The sequence below is a fragment of the Vipera ursinii genome (genome assembly GCF_947247035.1).
Source record: "Vipera ursinii genome assembly, chromosome: W".
Lineage (NCBI taxonomy): Eukaryota > Metazoa > Chordata > Lepidosauria > Squamata > Viperidae > Vipera > Vipera ursinii.
The window spans coordinates 5,801,919-5,819,234 of record NC_139522.1 but is presented as its reverse complement, the minus strand read 5'-3'; the positions used below and the strand labels follow the sequence as shown (position 1 = coordinate 5,819,234).

At 38.1% G+C, this 17,316-nt stretch overlaps 1 protein-coding gene across 2 annotated transcripts in view; it reads right to left on the bottom strand.

The window, feature by feature from the left end:
- LOC310648202 (septin-7-like) overlaps positions 1-17,316 on the bottom strand; it is a 688,898-nt gene that overhangs the window by 69,123 nt on the left and 602,459 nt on the right. For both annotated transcript variants that reach the window (XM_083375952.1, XM_083375951.1), the window contains 2 exons: positions 3,812-3,904; positions 2,091-2,187 (listed from right to left, as the gene is read on the bottom strand). In XM_083375952.1, the coding sequence (XP_083232078.1) occupies positions 2,091-2,187; positions 3,812-3,904 (190 nt within the window). The remainder of the gene's footprint in view (positions 1-2,090; positions 2,188-3,811; positions 3,905-17,316) is intronic.

Here is a 17,316-nt window from a genome sequence, read left to right as displayed (position 1 = left end):
AGTGATGCTGTCTAACCCACATTTTTCTATCTTATCTAGTAATAGGTTGTGGTCTACATTATCAAATGCCTTACTGAAGTCCAAGGAAATGATATCCACAACATTCGTCTGGTCCACTAATTTTGTCACCTTGTCAAAGAATGCCATAAGATTTGTCTGGCATGATCTGTTTTTGACAAACCCATGTTGGCTTTTAGTTATGACTTTGTTTGCCTTTAGGTGTTCACTGATTCATTGCTTATCTTTTCCAGAATCTTCCCTGGTATTGAGGTCAGGCTGATAGGTCTGTAGTTTCCTGAATCCATTTTTCCCCTTTTTTGAAGATTAGAACTACATCATCTCTTTTCCAGTCCTCTGATAGTTCCCCGGTGCTCCAGGATCTTTCAAAGATATAGTTCAGTGGTTCTGAGATCATGTCTGCCAGTTCCTTCAGAACCTTGGGGTGTAATCCATCTGGTCCTGGTGATTTGAACTCGTCTAGGGTGGACAGGTGCTCACACACCATTTTCTTGCCTATTTAAACTTGTGTTTCTAATCTGTTTTTTACGGTACTGTTTTTGATAACTTGGACTGTTTTTTCCCTTTGTGTAAAGACAAATGCAAAAAATGAGTTAAGTAATAGCAATAGCACTTAGAACCGCTTCACAGTGCTTTACAGCCCTAAGTGGTTTCACAGAGTCAGCATATTGCCCCCAACAATCTGGGTCCTCATTTTACCGACCTCAGAAGGATGGAAGACTGAGTCATCCCAGAGCCGCTCAGAGTTGAACTCCTGGAGTGAGCAGTGAGTTAGCTTGCAGTACTGCATTCTAACCACTGTAGTTCTGCTTTCTCCCTGCTGCCTGTCACCTTCTTGCCACTTTCTCCCAGTAATGGACCAATCATTTCCTTGACATTTTTTCTTGTTTTTTACATGTTGGAAGAAGCTTTTTTTGTTATTTTTGACTTTTGTCGCAAGCCTTAGTTCATTTTGAGCCTTAGCTTTCCTCACTTCATCTTTGCAGGCTCGGGCTATTTGGTGATATTCCCTCTTAGTTATGTACCCCCCTTAAGAGAAAGGTACCAAAAAAAAAATAATAACATGTAGAAAGGTGTCACAGGGAAAGCACTAAATAAAGCTTCCACAATGGTAATTATACATTTTTTTAATCTGATGATTTAATCAGAAAATTAATTGCAGTGTAAGAACATGGTAACAGTAGTCCTCGACATTCATTTAGTGACTGTTGAAAGTTACAACATCATTGAAAATAGTGACGTACAACCAGTCCTCACACTTATGACTTTTGCAGCATCCCCACGGTCACATGATCAAAATTTGGGCGCTTGCCAACCAGCATGTATTTACGATGGTTGCAGCATCCCAGGGCCATGTAACTGCCATTTGTGACCTTCCCAGCTGGCTTCTGACCAGCAAAGTCAATGGAGGAATCTATATTCGCTTAATGATGTGATTCACTTAAGAACTGCAGTGAATCACTTAACAACCATGAAAAAAGGTTGTAAAATCAGCCATGACTCACTTAACAACCACCTTGGTTAACAATGGAAATAATGTACTGTCATGTCTTAGCTGCCACCTCACGCTTGCACTTTGCAACCATTCAGCATCAGCTGCCATGAACTCGGGGGGGGGGGCTGGATGGGAGGGTGGGCTTTTAGGGGAAACAAAACTTCACTGTACCTCTTCAAGATGGGCTTCAAGGACAACCAGCTGGGAACGGAATGCAGCTGCATACCAAACCTACGCCTGAAGTGACTGTTCTAAAAACATCTTGTTTGAATTTGATTGGACATGGAGGCCCAGAGATGGGAGGCAACTAAGGGAGGGAAAAGTTAGACTTGGGGATTTAGGCGCATGCTTTTTCAGTTCTGGCTATGCATTACTGCAATTCACTTGACTTCTAGTAAACTATACCTATCTCAATAAATGGAGTTAAGGATTGTTCTTACTTAGAGATTCAAGCTGAGGCAGGTCTGATATGTAGTGGGAAGCCTTTACCTCTTTCTTCCTTCTCTGAAACTATAATATTGCTATAAACATATAACTTATTGCCCAATGATGCATATTACACATTCTATTCACTTACCTTCTGCAACACCCCAAGGATACTGTCTTCCCCTAACTCTCTTGCCATTGACTTCAATAATAGTATTGCTACCTACTACCGCAAGAGGTAAATGGTCCTACAAAAAAACAGAATAATGTTTCCTATAATAATTTATTGACAGGTTGAATATAAAGAAAAACATTTTTGTACTGCTCTGAGACCACAATAAAATGACTGCCAAAGGAGATTATTATTTATTTTAATAAAAAGCATATATAGGAGGAACTACAGCTCTAAAGCAGAACCTCATCTGGTAATAGGCCTAAGTAAATTTTCTGTTGAAAATTAGTCATGAGCTGATGGGATTGAAGGTTAAACATTCACTTTCTTTGTTTAATTTTTGGCTTTCCTAAATTGTCACACAATGATTTTCCACTGACATTCCTCAGAACTGAATAGGATAATTGAATAATGATTGAATTGAAATAATTTTACAACCAGTATACTTCAGGAAAAATCACACACACACATACATCCATTTAGTATCAAGTAAAAAAACGAGTGCACTGAATGGGAAATTGCAAGGATAAAAAAACATTTTGGGAAGTTTATCTATGGCAGGCATGTCAAACTGCCGGCCCACAGGCCGGATGCATCAAGGTGAAATGTGCCCACCCCATTGTCGGCAATGGGGAAAAAGTCCCGATATGTCACACGATGTCACGTGACATGTCTGGTCTATGGAGATTCTCAATCATCCAGGTCATGGATTTCTCAAAGGTGCTGCTTCTTGGATGAGAAGTGAAACGTCTTCAAGGAAATACAAAGAAAGTCCAGTTGTCTTTTGAAAAAGCACCTTTGGGATTTTTGAGAATTTATCATCCCACTACATGACACTGCAGTATATCTACCACAAGAGGGTACTACAGCCTCTCATTTTAAAACATTAAATGTTAAAAAATCAGAAGTATCTTTACAAAATATCCATGTTTGAAAATATAAATCCCCCCCGCTTCAAGTAGCCATTGTTAAGATTAAGTACCCATTGCCTAGGTGTTGATGACATAGGTAGTTATGGTAAAGCAAAAAAAAAAATAAAGCATCCAAATGCAACCTTACATCCAAATGTCATCATTATTTTCTTTTATAGCATTGTATTTCTCATAATACTACTAATAATAAGGGAAAATATCCCGAAACAGCCACTAAAAGAGAGATAAAACATGCACATTTCTTTTAACCTCTAAAATTATTTCAGTGGCTTTTTTGAGATATTAAATAATCAGTTAAAATGTAACCTAATAATTTGGTATGATTATGTTGTGTGCGTAAATGTATAATAGTTTCTCTATACTAGGGCTTTCTTGATAATTTGACTAAACCCAATAAGAGAGATCTCTGATGGGCATTCTTTTGTGGATGGCTCTGTCCATTAAAACAGGGGTCTCCAATCTTTCCGACTTTGCAGACCAGCGAGGGGGGGGAAGAGGGGATGGTTCCACACAAGCAGCGGGTGCACACGCCTGCCGCTCACACAAATGGAGCTTCCCATGCAAGGATCCACCACTCACGCAAATGGAGCTTCCTGCCACGAGTGTGTGCACCAGCTGCTTGCGCAAATGGAACTGCACACATTCATTCACATGCCCCCGGTTCCAGACCATGGCCTCAGGGTTGAGGACCCCTGCATTAAAATAAAACTCATTTGCACAGAATTCTGTGACATGAAACGGTAATATTTTGCTTAAATATTTTTGTACCTTTAACATTTTAAACAGCTTATTTTCTTCTTCATCATCAGTTTCTGGGAATTCATATATTTTAATTTTGTGCTCTTGGATTTCTTTCATTATCTGAAAATAACCATAATTGTTAATAGAAACTGAAAGAAATGTTGTATACGTTAATAAAATAGACTGTATTAATTTTTATACCACAAATTTATGTCAGAATATGGATACAATTTTCATAATTACAATGTCTTTTGAAATCCAGCTTATGTGTTTGTTTGTTTTCAGATAAAGCTGTACTTTCCTCTTTTCCCTTTTCCAGAGTCATCCCATTCTCTTCCCACTCTCACTCATTTCAATTCACACTGTATAGAAATAAAACTACTCTGACACACTACAGTACTACATTGTTCCTATAAAAGGATCACTGGAGATCTTAATATTTTTCTGATGGGTTAGAGAAAGACTGCAGACATCCAAACTATGAAAGACTGATTATGTCTTTCACAATTGTCTCAGAACTCATGGAACAATTCTGTTCACATTTGTAATTCTCAGTTATTTTTAGTACATTCCTTATGTCTCAGAACTACTAGATGTAAATCCATTTTTCATTCAGTTAATTGCATTTCATTAAATTATGTTTAAGTTTCCAACCTGTCTGACAGGTAATTGTAGTCATCCATACAGAAAACTCAATCAAATGCACTGCATTATTTTTCAAACTATGAATATACCACCTCCTTTAACAACTTGGACAGGCAGGTTGGGCATGCTGTGGGTGCCGTTAGCCAAGGAATGTCAGCTGGTGGGAAGCAGGAGACCTGCCTTCTCTGCCACATCCCTTGCCCTCTAAAACAGGGCTTTTCAACCTTTTCACCCATTGTACCAATTTTAGGATAAGGCAATATCCGAGTACCACCAGTCACCCAGCAAGGTGTCAAAAACGTGACCAAAAAAGAAAAAGAAAAAAAATGATAAAGTGCAAGTTTCCAGGTCTCGCTTTTCCCCTTTGCAAAATGGGCTTCAATTGAGCTGCGCTCTGACTTCGGGGGCCGTTCCTTGGGAATCCTATCTCCCCACCCCAAAAAGCAGGGCTTTTACTCACTTTTTGCGCTGTGAAAGGGTGAGTCGTGCAAAGCGCAGCAGCGTGAAAAGTGAGTAAAAGCCCTGCTTTTTGGGGTGGGGAGGAATGGGATCAGCGTTTCTGAGCTCGACTTCTGAATGCGGCTTAGCTGATCCCAGGCTCCTGGCCAGCTCACTTGCTTGTGGAAAAGAGGCTGCTTGCTAAGTGAGCTGGGCAGCAGCCTGGGATCAGCATTTCTGAGCGCGACTGGGCAGTGTTTCTGAGCACTGCCCAGCTCACTTACTTGCAGAAAGAGGCTACTTGCTAAGTGAGCTGGGCAGCAGCTTAGCAAGCAGCCTCTTTTCCACAAGCGAGCTGGGCAGCAGCCCAGGATCAGCGTTTCTGAGTGCGACTGGGCAGTGTTTCTGAGTGCTGCCCAGCTCACTTAGCAAGCAGCCTATTTTCTGCAAGCGAGCTGGGCAGCAGCCCGGGATCAGCTGAGCCACGCTCAGAAGTCGTGCTCAGAAATGTTGATCCCGGGCTCCTGCCAGGCTCACTTGCTTGCAGAAAATAGGCTGCTTGCTAAGTGAAGCCCCAGGTTCAGCGGGCTACCCAGCAGTGATCCTGGGGCTTCACTGAGCAAGCAGTATGTTTTCCGCAAGCGAGCTGGGCAGGAGCCATTTGCTTGCTAGCCCTTCCCCACAAAACACACCACTTGTTCACTCACCCTTCCTCGCTCGCCGCTCCACTCGCTGTTCCTCTGAAAACAGGCCAGTCTGCCCCTTTTATATATTTTCTTCTCTCCACCCTCCTCTTCTCTTCTGGGTGCACTGGAAGCTCCAATTAGCATGTCGCCACAGATCTTGGGGATTCTGGCAAGCTCTGCAGCTTCAGCTGATCTCCAGGTCTGTGTGACTCCGTTTTGACTCGTTCCCTCCCCCACTGTAATTAGCTAGGCTGGGCTCGCGTACCACCAGCCAGGGACTAGCGTACCACTGGTGGTACACGTACCACTGGTTGAAAAGCCCTGCTCTAGAATATTCTCCCTTCGGATATCAGGATGACCCTGACCTTGTTGGCCTTTTGTAAAGCCATTAAGACTTGGTTGTGTGCCCAGGCCTGGAGCCCCAAATATGTTAAGAGCCCTGTTTCCTAGCTGTATTAACATCCATAGTAACAGTTTTACTTGGTGCCATATATATTTATTTTGTACTGTTTTCATTGTTTTTGTGTCTTATGATGTATGCCACCCAAAGTCACTTGTTGAGTTATTTTAGAAATAAAATAATTAAATAAATTAAATAGACATAACGGTACTTATGTATTACTGAAAAATGCTCACTAATCTCTAGCTTTAACATTCTTATATGAACTGGTAAATTTTCAAACAAATTTAGATTGATAATAGGACATTTATTGCACTCAGTAATTAAACATTCCTCTTTATATTTGTATAAAAAGAATAATTTAACTGGTGACTTAACATCAGTATATATCAGGGGTGTCAAACTGCCGGCCCATGGGCTGGATGCATCATGCCAAAACCATGCTCACCCCAGCTCCGGCAATGGAGAAAAAGTCGTGATACGTTGTGATATGTCACGTGACGTAGCGAGTTTGACACCTCTGGTATACACAATTTTCCTTATCAGAGCTAAATGACACCATTCATGTTTTGCCTTCAGGGAAGAAATTTGCTATACACCATCTAAACTAACATACTTATATACCATAGATAGTTTTGAAGATTAAATCTAAAAGTTATATTTAGAAATTCTTATCTTCACTGTAGGAGATAAAGGACTGACAGCTGAATAATACTGATTTTCTCATGGAGGGAATAAAAACAATTAGAGCAAATCAAAACAACTAAAAGTAGCCATGAAGTGAAGATGTTCTAAAACATCTTGAAAGACTACAATATAATAATCCAGATTATATTATTATTATTACAGGATTTTCTTGCTGTTTTTCATTATTTTCATTATTGTTTTTACTTAATACAAACTGCCCAGAATTATTTGGGAATCAACTGGCGTGTAAACCTCATAAACAACCAAACAATCAAGAGATCCTAAGGGTATTCACTAAAATTTTGAAATATGTACGAGGGCAATTCAGAAATAAACCTCCATTTGGTTATCAATGACAGACACTTGCAGATACAGAACATTTATTATACACATTAGAAAACTACATTACATTACTTTTCAACATAATAGCCATTCAAATTGAGGAACTTGTCATAACGTCTTACAAGGTTTGAAATTCCTTAGTAGTAGTTGCTTGGCGCCAAATCTAGCCTATAGTGGGGGTAATCAAAAACATCCCAAAAGAACTGCTTCAAAACTACTTGTGTGTGTCTAGTGGTGTGCGGGAGAGCATTATCGTGAACCAACACCACACTGGAAGTGGTGCCATAGAAAATCCAGCCAAATGTGAAGATGCCAAAGGAGTACTGCTAGTGAAGTTCATGAAGCGTGGTTCGACCAACAATTCACAAGTCTACTGTGAAATGTTACGAAAACTCAGATGAACCATCCATTACAACTGTTGGGGCATGGTGTTGGTTCATGATATTGCTCGCCTGCACACCGCTAGATGTACCCAAGAATTTTTCAAGCAGTTCTGTTGGGATGTTTTTGATCACCCCCCAATAGCCCAGATTTGGCAGCAAGTGACTACTACTAAGGAATTTCAAACCTTGTAAGACGTTACAGTGAGGGAAAAAGTATTTGATCCCCTACTGATTTTGTATGTTTGCCCATTGACAAAGAAATTATCAGTCTATAATTTTAATTATAGGTTTAACAGTGACAGAATAACAAGAAAAAAATCCAGAAAAATGCATTTCAAAAAAGTTATAAATTGATTTGCATTTTAATGAGTGAAATAAGTATTTGATCCCCTATCAATCAGCAAGAGTTCTGGCTCCCAGGTGTCTTTTATACAGGTAACGAGCTGAGAGAGAGTGCTCCTAAACTCAGCTTGTTACCTATATGAAAGACACCTGTCCACAGATGCTATCATCAATCAGATTCCAAACTCTCCACCATGGCCAAGACCAAAGAGCTGTCCAAGGATGTCAGGGACAAGATTATAGAACTACACAAGGCTGGAATGGGCTACAAGACTATCCCCAAGGTGCTTGGTGAGAAGGTGACAACAGTTGGTGCGATTATTTGCAAATGGAAGAAACACAAAATAACTGTCAATCTCCCTCAGTCTGGGGCTCCATGCAAGATCTTACCTCGTGGAGTTTCAATGATCATGAGAATGATGAGGAATCAGCCCAGAACTACATGGGAGGATCTTGTCAATGATCTCAAGGCAGCTGGGACCATAGTCACCAAGAAAACAATTGGTAACACACTACGCCATGAAGGACTGAAATCCTGCAGTGCCTGCAAGGTCCCCCTGCTCAAGAAAACACATGTACAGGCCCGTCTGAAGTTTGCCAATGAACATCTGAATGATTCAGAGGAGAACTGGGTGAAAGTGCTGTGTTGTGGCCTAGCCACCTTAATCCCATAGGAAATCTGTGGAGGGAGCTGAAGGTTCTAACCAAACATCAGCCTCAAAACTTTAATGACTTGGAGAGGATTTGGAAAGAGGACTGGGACAAAATTCCTCCTGAGATGTGTGCAAACATGGTGGCCAACTAGAAGAAACATCTGACCTCTGTGATTGTCAACAAGGGTTTTGCCACCAAGTACTAAGTCATGTTTTGCGAAGGGGTCAAATACTTATTTCACTCATTAAAATGCAAATCAATTTATAACTTGTTTAAAATGTTTTTTCTGGATTTGTTGTTGTTGTTATTCTGTCTCTCACTGTTAAAATAAACCTACCATTAAAATTATAGACTGATCATTTCTTTCTCAGTGGGCAAACATACAAAATCAGCAGGGGATCAAATACTTTTTCCCCTCACTGTATGACAAGTGCCTCAATTTTAATGACGATTATGTTGAAAAGTAATGTAATGTTGTAGTTTTCTAATGTGTATAATAAAAGTTCTATATCTGCCAGTGTCTGTCATTGATAACCAAATGGAAGTTTATTTCCGAATTCCCCTTATATTTGCTTGTTTCCTGGCAAAAATATGTAACTTGAGCCTCTGACAAAGTTCCTCATCAAATATTCTTCAATAAAGTTAGTGACCATGAGATAAGAGGACCTAACCTTTCCGCTAATTCATTAATAACAGAAAGCAAAGAATAGGACTAAATGTGAATTTTCTCAGTGGAAGGAACTCAGAAGTAAGGCCCCTTGGAATTTGTATGGCGGGGGGAAAACCACAAATTAAATATAAGGTACTACAAGATGGAAAGGAAAGAGGAAGATTGGGTCTACCAGATTTGAAATTTTATTTTGCCACCTACTGTCCAGCATGGGTGAAGGAGTGGATGTTGTTAAGAAATAGAAGGCTATTGGAGTTAGAAGGACATCATCTGAGATTTGGGTGGCATGGGTATTTATGGTATGACAAACTTAAGGTTATGTAGATTTTAAAAATCATTATGTTAGATGGGCTATTCTTAGAGTGTGGAATAAATATAAATTTAGGCTGTGCCCGAAAACACATTTGTGGCTTTCTGAATAAGGAGTCGTTTATAGATGAGAAATAAGTAAACATGAATGGTTAACGTACCATGATATACTAGAATTTTCTCAAGAGAAGACTTGACAACAGAAGGATATACTTGTCAATGGTTTTCTTACATACAATTATCAGAAAGGTTTAGAAGTGGATAAAATATTCTGTGGTTTTCAACAATGTAAGACTGATTTGGAAAAAGCATTACTGTATGTACCAATGATGAACATGTTATTACTAAAATGTATACATTTTTGCTTATATATGAGACAGAAGAACAAGTGAAAGTATGATAAATTGAACCAAAAAATGGTTACATTTTACAAATGCATCAAATGCATCAAAGGGAAAATATGTGGTTGAAACGAATCTTAAGGAGAATTTTTACAAAATGATCTGTTGTTTGTATCTGTCACCAGAAAAAATGTCTAGAATGTATAAAAGTACTTTGAATCATTGTTGGAAATGTGAACAACATAAGGAAACATTCTATCATGTTTGGTGAAAGTGTGAAAAAACTAAAAAAATGGATACAAATACATACTCTGATTCAGAAGATTTTAAAGACTAAAGTATAATAATAACAACAAGAAGAAGAACCCCTAGTGAGGCACTACCTTGATGTGGTTGTGGGGCTTGTGTGCTCTGAGGAAGATGAGAGCTATGCCAGAGGTTCAACCATACTGGACAGGTCTCATCAGAGGAGTCAGACAAAGAGTGTCTTTCCCATAAAAAATATGGTGAGACGTAAATTTCAGAATGCCACACTGGCTTGGATGTTGCCCGGGTTAACAAGGTCCGCGCTAGATGTTGGAGTTCCTGGATATCTGGTGAAAAATGGGTTACAGGACTCAGGACTCTTGGCTGAGCAACCAGGGCTAGCAGCTGCAGAAGTACTGGAAGAAAAGGTGTTTACCCATCGCAAATACAGTGATTGAAAACAAAGAAATAATGATCTGTTATTACAGATCAAGTCCAACAAGAAGAGGATATCTAAAACGAATGCACCAGTTCTGGAAAGAACAAAATCCAGAATCAGAAATAACAGAACAGAGACTAGCAGATCAATGCTGATTTATAATATGAAATAAAGTATTCACAGAAACAGAATTGGACGAACTGCAAAGGTTTACCAAGAGCAAAGAAACCAAAGCCTTGTCAGAAGTAATTCAGAATGTAGAGGCAAGCCAGGGGGAGTTGTCAATGAAGGAATCCAGCATAGATATACAACTGTTCTCTTTTGGAAACCAGGCACCTTTTCCTCAGGAAGAACAAAGTCCTCTAATTAAAGAAATAAAAGAATTGAAACAAAGAATAACTGAGCATCTAGAACAGCACAAAAACAACAGAATAAGGCTGCCTGTATTGAAGCTTGTTCCAAAGAAACAGCTAGCACAAGCATTAAAAGATGCAAATACTGCAATATCAAGTATAAGCACCAATTCACTGCAAGAAACAAACCAACTAATGTACAGCACAGCTGCAGTTTTAACTGAATACCTGGGATGCAAAATCAACAAAGAAAAACAAACAAACAGTGCACCACAAAAATGGAAGGTTAGACTAGAAAATAAGATCAGCAAGTTAAGTGTTCTGTACCAGCCTGCTACCGGCCTTGCAGAAAAGGCAACCCCTTTACAGACGGCAAAAGGCTGGAATACGTCTGCCAAATTTATTACACAAACAAAACATGAAACAAGATACCGGACCTTTGAAACACTATCGGAGCGGTTGCTTTCAGCAAACCAGCCCTCCCCCAAACATTCCCTTTATAAAGAGTTCAGGGCGTGGCCTCTCTTTGCCTCCTTCCGAGAAGTCCCACAGCCTTCCTCTGCTTGCTCCTACTTGACTGCCTCCTGCGTCGGGCGTCCTTGAACAGGGCCAGCTGTGGGTCATCTTCATCCACACTGTCAGGCTCACACAGCTGGGTCTCCACCAGGTAGGAGGGGCCTGGCTGGGGGCTCTGCGGAGCCTCAAAGCCATCATCAGCAAGTTCTTCAACACCCCCCTCCTCCCCCTCATCTGAGTCATCCGACCCAACTGCCGAACCCACAGGCTGACCCTGAATCACAACATTAAGATCACATGTATTGAGCGTCTGGATGATCGCGTGGAAGAGCTCAGTCAAAACAATATGAGATTAGATGCTAAAATGTTGGATGCTGAAAATGTGATGGAAAAAGATTGATGATGATGTAGTTATGATACAATATAGAGACATGGAGTTTGCTTTGAGGATCAGAGGTTTGAAAGAAGATCCTAAGGAAGATTTGAAAGAATTATTGGCACAAGCCCTTGAACCGGTTTTGGAGTGTTCAGCAGAAGATATTATGGGGGATATAGACAAAATATTTCGTGTTAATTCTTGGATTGCAAGACAAAGAAAGTTACCTAGAGATGTGGTGGTTTATTTTACAATGAGATCAATTAGAAATGTGGTCATCCAAGCCTTCTATAACAACAGATTTACAGTTGCTGAGCAAGAAGTTTTAATTCTGAAAGAGATTCCTCCAAGAATTTTAAGGAAAAGGAAAGAATTTGCTTTCTTGGCAGATGAATTAAAGAAACGGCAGCTTCAGTTTAGATGGGAGATTCCAGCAGGCATGGCGGTGATGTATGCAGGCACGAGATATCGTCTTAATATAGTTTTGCAGGCACGAGATTTTTATTCGAATATTTTGAAGGCAGGTTCTCCGCCATCTTCAGAATTGAAAGGAAGGAATGGTGAAGGAGAGCGTCAGTCGCGAATGGAGAGTAAACAAGGAGCTGAAGGAGCTACTCTGCAGAAGGATAAAGAATCCCAGCAAATTACAGAAGTGGATCAGTCCCAGGTGCCAACAGAAGAGGTTAGAGAACAAAGAATGACACGGGCTGCAATTAGACGAATGAGACAAGAACAAGAACAACAGAAAGCTACAATCATATCTCAAAAACCTACTTACAGTGAAGCAGTGGGAGAAGCAAAACCGAAGAGAGTGCAGGTGGTCTTGGAAGAGGCGCTCCGAAAGCTTCAGGTCGGAAAAGATGGCGACAAAGTTTCTAACTTGGAATGTTAACGGATTAAATTCCCCGCACAAGAGAAAGAAAGTATTTCAGTATTTAAAACAATTTAGAAATGATGTTATTTGTCTACAGGAAACGCATATTCGAGCAGCTGATCAAAAATATTTGATAAATTTTAGGGTGGGTACACAGTTTATTGTGTCTGCTCCAGACAAGAAAAATGGAGTAGTTATTTATGTTAAGAATAACTTAACAGCTAATTTAATTGAAACAGATAAACAAGGAAGATATGTTATAATTGAACTATTAATAGAAGGCAAGAAAATACTTTTGATTGGATTATACTCTCCTACTCAACAGCAAGGAGAATTTTATAAACTATTACATAGCAAGATAACTCAATGGGATTATAAATCCTGTATTTTTATGGGAGACTGGAATGGTGTTTTGGATGTACAAAAGGACAAAAAAGGTCTTTTTAGAAGTATACCAAGCCATGCTAGATTGCCTAAATCTTTTTTTGAGATGAAAGACGATTTGTAACTGAGAGATGTTTGGAGAGAAAGAAATTTGCAAGAAAAAGACTTTACCTTTTTTCCCGATAGGCATCAATCTTTTTCCAGGATTGATTTTGTATTAATTACTAATGATTTTTTTCTAGGATTAAGAAGATTAAGATATGTCCAAGAACTATATCAGATCATAGTCCAGTATGGTTGGAAATAGAAAAAGACAATGGAGACAAGCGGTCTTGGAGACTAAATGAAAATTTGTTTAGGTATCAAGAAAATGTGGAAGAGTGTAAAAAACAGATGAAAGAATTTTTTAATATAAATATGTACAAGGGTACTTCTATTGAAATGGTTTGGGATGCAAGCAAAGCTTATATGAGAGGACTGTTAATATATTTGAATAATAAACATAGACGTAAACTGGAACATAAGCGAAAATAATTAGAGGAGGAAATTAAGAGGAAAGAGAAGGCTTTAATTTTGAATCCATCTGATAGGAAGATTAAAGAGGTAATTACTTTATTAAGAGGTCAGTTTGATATGTTGATGGCAGATCAAGTGGCAACCAATTTACGGTATGTTAAACACAATACTTTTTGTAATGCTAATAAGCCGGGTAGGTGGTTAGCTTACTTGTTAAGGAAGAAACAAAGGTCACGTAATATAGATAGAATAGAGTACAAGGGTAAAGTGGTGTTTCAGCAGAATCTTATTAAAAAGGCTTTTGTTGAGTTTTATTCTAAGTTATATGTTAGGGATAAGATTCAAGATGTAGATATAGATAGATATTTACGAGAAGTTAATATCCCTGTTCTTACACAAGAGCAAAGGGAAGGGATGAATCAATTGATAAATGATGAAGAAATTATTTTGGCAATTAAACAATTAAAGGTGGGGAAAGCACCAGGAACAGATGGTTTGACTGCCGTCTATTATAAAGATTTACAGTTAGAAATGGTGGAACCTTTAAGAGAATTATTTAGAACAATTCAATTGGGAGGAGAAGTGCCTCCATCGTGGAAAACAGCTTTTATATCGCTGATTCCGAAGGAAGATCAAGATATTACCCAAACCAAAAATTATAGGCCAATATCGCTTTTAAATACTGATTATAAGATATTTGCAAAAATTTTAGCAAATAGATTAATGAAGGTAATGCAGCAAATGATTCATAGTGATCAAACAGGATTTATAAGTGGTAGACAAATGAAGAATAATGTGAGACGTATTGTAGATTTATTGGAATTTTTGGAAAGAAATAACCAGGTCTTTGCAGCGCTGATCTTTTTGGATGCTGAAAAAGCTTTTGATCAATTGGACTGGAAATTTTTATTTAAGGTATTGGAGAAAATGGAGTTTGGGGATAATTTTTTACAACCTATTAGGGCAATATATCAGAAGCAAACAGCTCAAATAATAGTCAGTGGTAGTTTGACAGGAACATGTAATATTGAAAAGGGTACAAGACGGGTGTCCGTTGTCACCTTTGTTGTTTTTTTTTAACATTGGAAATATTATTGATTAAGATACGAGATTCAAATAAAATTAAGGGAATTAAAATAAGAGATCAAGACTATAGATTGAGAGCGTTTGCGGATGACTTGGTTATTACATTAAGTCAACCGACTTACTCAGTTGTAGAATTGATGGAGATAATAACCTCATATGGCAAAGTTTCTGGATTTAAGATAAACACGCAAAAAACTAAAATATTGTCTAAAAATATGACCATAGAACAGAAGGTTGTTTTAGAAGAGCTAACGGGATTTGAAATAGTTAAAAAGATTAAATATTTGGGGGTATATCTCTCGGCCTCAACTGTAAAATTATACAAAAATAATTATGAATTGTTATGGTTAAAAGTACAGAAAGAGTTAGATAGTTGGAGAAAATTACAATTATCCTTATTGGGAAGAATTGCAGCAGTAAAAATGAATGTTTTGCCAAAAATTTTCTTTCAAATGATACCTATACTTAAAAAAGATTCAAATTTGGAGGAATGGCAGAAAGGTATTAATAAATTTGTTTGGGCAGGGAAAAGGCCAAGAGTCAAATTTAAGATAATGCAAGATGTACGTGAAAGAGGTGGTCTTAAAATGCCCAATTTTAAATTATATTATGAGGCTGCTGCTTTATCATCAATTAGTGATTGGTTTAATTTAACACAAGGGAGATTATTGGATATTGAGGGTCATGATATGTTATTTGGTTGGCATGCATATTTATTGTATGATAAGAAGGTGGATAATGTTTTTAAGATACATATATTAAGGTATGCTCTGTTGCGAGTTTGGAAAAAATATCGACATAAGTTAAATTATAAAATACCAATTTGGGCAATACCTAAACATACAATAGAAAATATAAATGTGGGATTTAAACATGATGTGATTACATACAAAGAAATTTTAAGGATAGAAAGGAATGTATGGCAACTAAAGCCATATAATAGTTTAAAAGAAGAAAAGATAGTACAAACGTGGTTCCAGTATGGGCAGTTACAAGCAAGATGGAAAGAAGATCAGAAAGTTGGTATTTCGATAACTGATGGAAATTTGGTAAAACAAATTAGAGATCAAGGTCAAGCACATATAAGAAGGATATATAATGCATTGATAGAAATTGACTCAGAAACGGAACTTGTTAAAGACTGTATGATAAAGTGGGCCCAGAACTTTCAGGAGATTATAACAATGGATACTTGGGAAAAGATTTGGGTCAGAAATGTAAAATTTACACAAGCTCAAAATTTAAGAGAGAATTTTTATAAAATGTTTTATAGATGGCATTTAGACCCTAAAAAAATAGCAAGTATATATCCGAACTGCCAGCCTAAATGTTGGAGGTGTGGTTGTGAGGATGCAACGTATTATCATATATGGTGGACTTGTAAAAAAGTCAAAGCTTTTTGGATTAAAATTTGGTGGAATATGCAAAAGATATTTAAGAAAAAGATATGGTTTTCTCCACAGTTATTTCTGTTGGGTATCATCACAGATTGTACTGTCATAGATACTAGATTGATGTTGAATTTAATTACGGCAGCAAGACTTTTAGTAGCGCAATATTGGAAGAAGGAGGAACTGCCTACTATAGAAGAGTGGACTTTGAAAGTTTCGAACGTGGCGGAAATGGCAAAGATTTCAGCATATTTGAAAGAACAATCGCAACAGAGATACATTGTGGAATGGAGAAGATGGATCGAATATATTCAGAATAAATATGGGACTAAAAAGTTTCATTTAGCATTTGAATAAGTATTAGTTTTATATGATGTATTATTAGTTATTCATTATTTGTTAGCAATTTAGTTATGTTTAAGGGGAGTTAAATTGCGATGGAATTTAATGTGTCTTTTTTATTTAGTTAGCATATTTTAGCTTAAGTTTGTAAGTTTATACCCTGTATTCAGCTCTGGGAAGTCGGGGGGGGGAGGGTAAGGGAGGGGAGGGGGGGAGGGGAGGGGAGGGAGGGAGTTTATTTTTTAAAAAAATGTATCTTAAAATTCTTCAATAAAAAAAAGATCACATGCAAGCAAGCTAGAACAGATGAAAGCAAAGAAGCTGAAGAACAAGAAGACCAAAGAATACCTAATCAAGAAATACCACTTAGAAGCAAGGAAGATCAAGGAAGCACTAGAAATAATAAAGCAGCAAATAACAGCTATAGCCAGGAAAATCAGTAGATACAAAGCTCGAATTGCAAATTATAGGCAGAACCTCCAATTTCAATCCAATCAGAAACGTTTCTACCAATCCATCAATGGAGAAACTGCAATGAATCAGTCAGTACCTGACAAGGATGAAACAGTGCAGTTCTGGAAGCAGATATGGGATAACCCAAAGAAACACAACAAGGATGCGGCTTGGTTAAAAGAGGTGGATGCAAATAAAACAGAAGTTGAAATGAAAGAACTAGTAATAACAACAAAAATGGTAGAAAAAAGAGCAAGGAAGATCAAAAATTGGTCAGCACCAGGTGAAGATGAACTGCATGGTTTTTGGTTGAAACATCTAACTGTTATATACCCACTCATTGCCAAGCAGTTCAACAATATACTACAAGGAGGAGAAATTGAAAAGTAGCTAACAACTGGGAAAACCTACCAAATAATGAAAAGTCCAGCAAAAGGGGCAACACCAGGCAACTACAGACCAATTACCTGCTTACCAACAACTTTCAAATTGCTAACTGGTGTGGTAGCTGATGCAGTACAACAGCATCTAGTTGAAAACAATCTCTTTCCACCCAAGCAGAAAGGAAACCACCCCAATAGCAGAGGAATGAAAGATCGACTCCTAATAGACAAAATGATCTTGGAAAACTGCAAGAAAAGGAAGACCAACCTGAATGC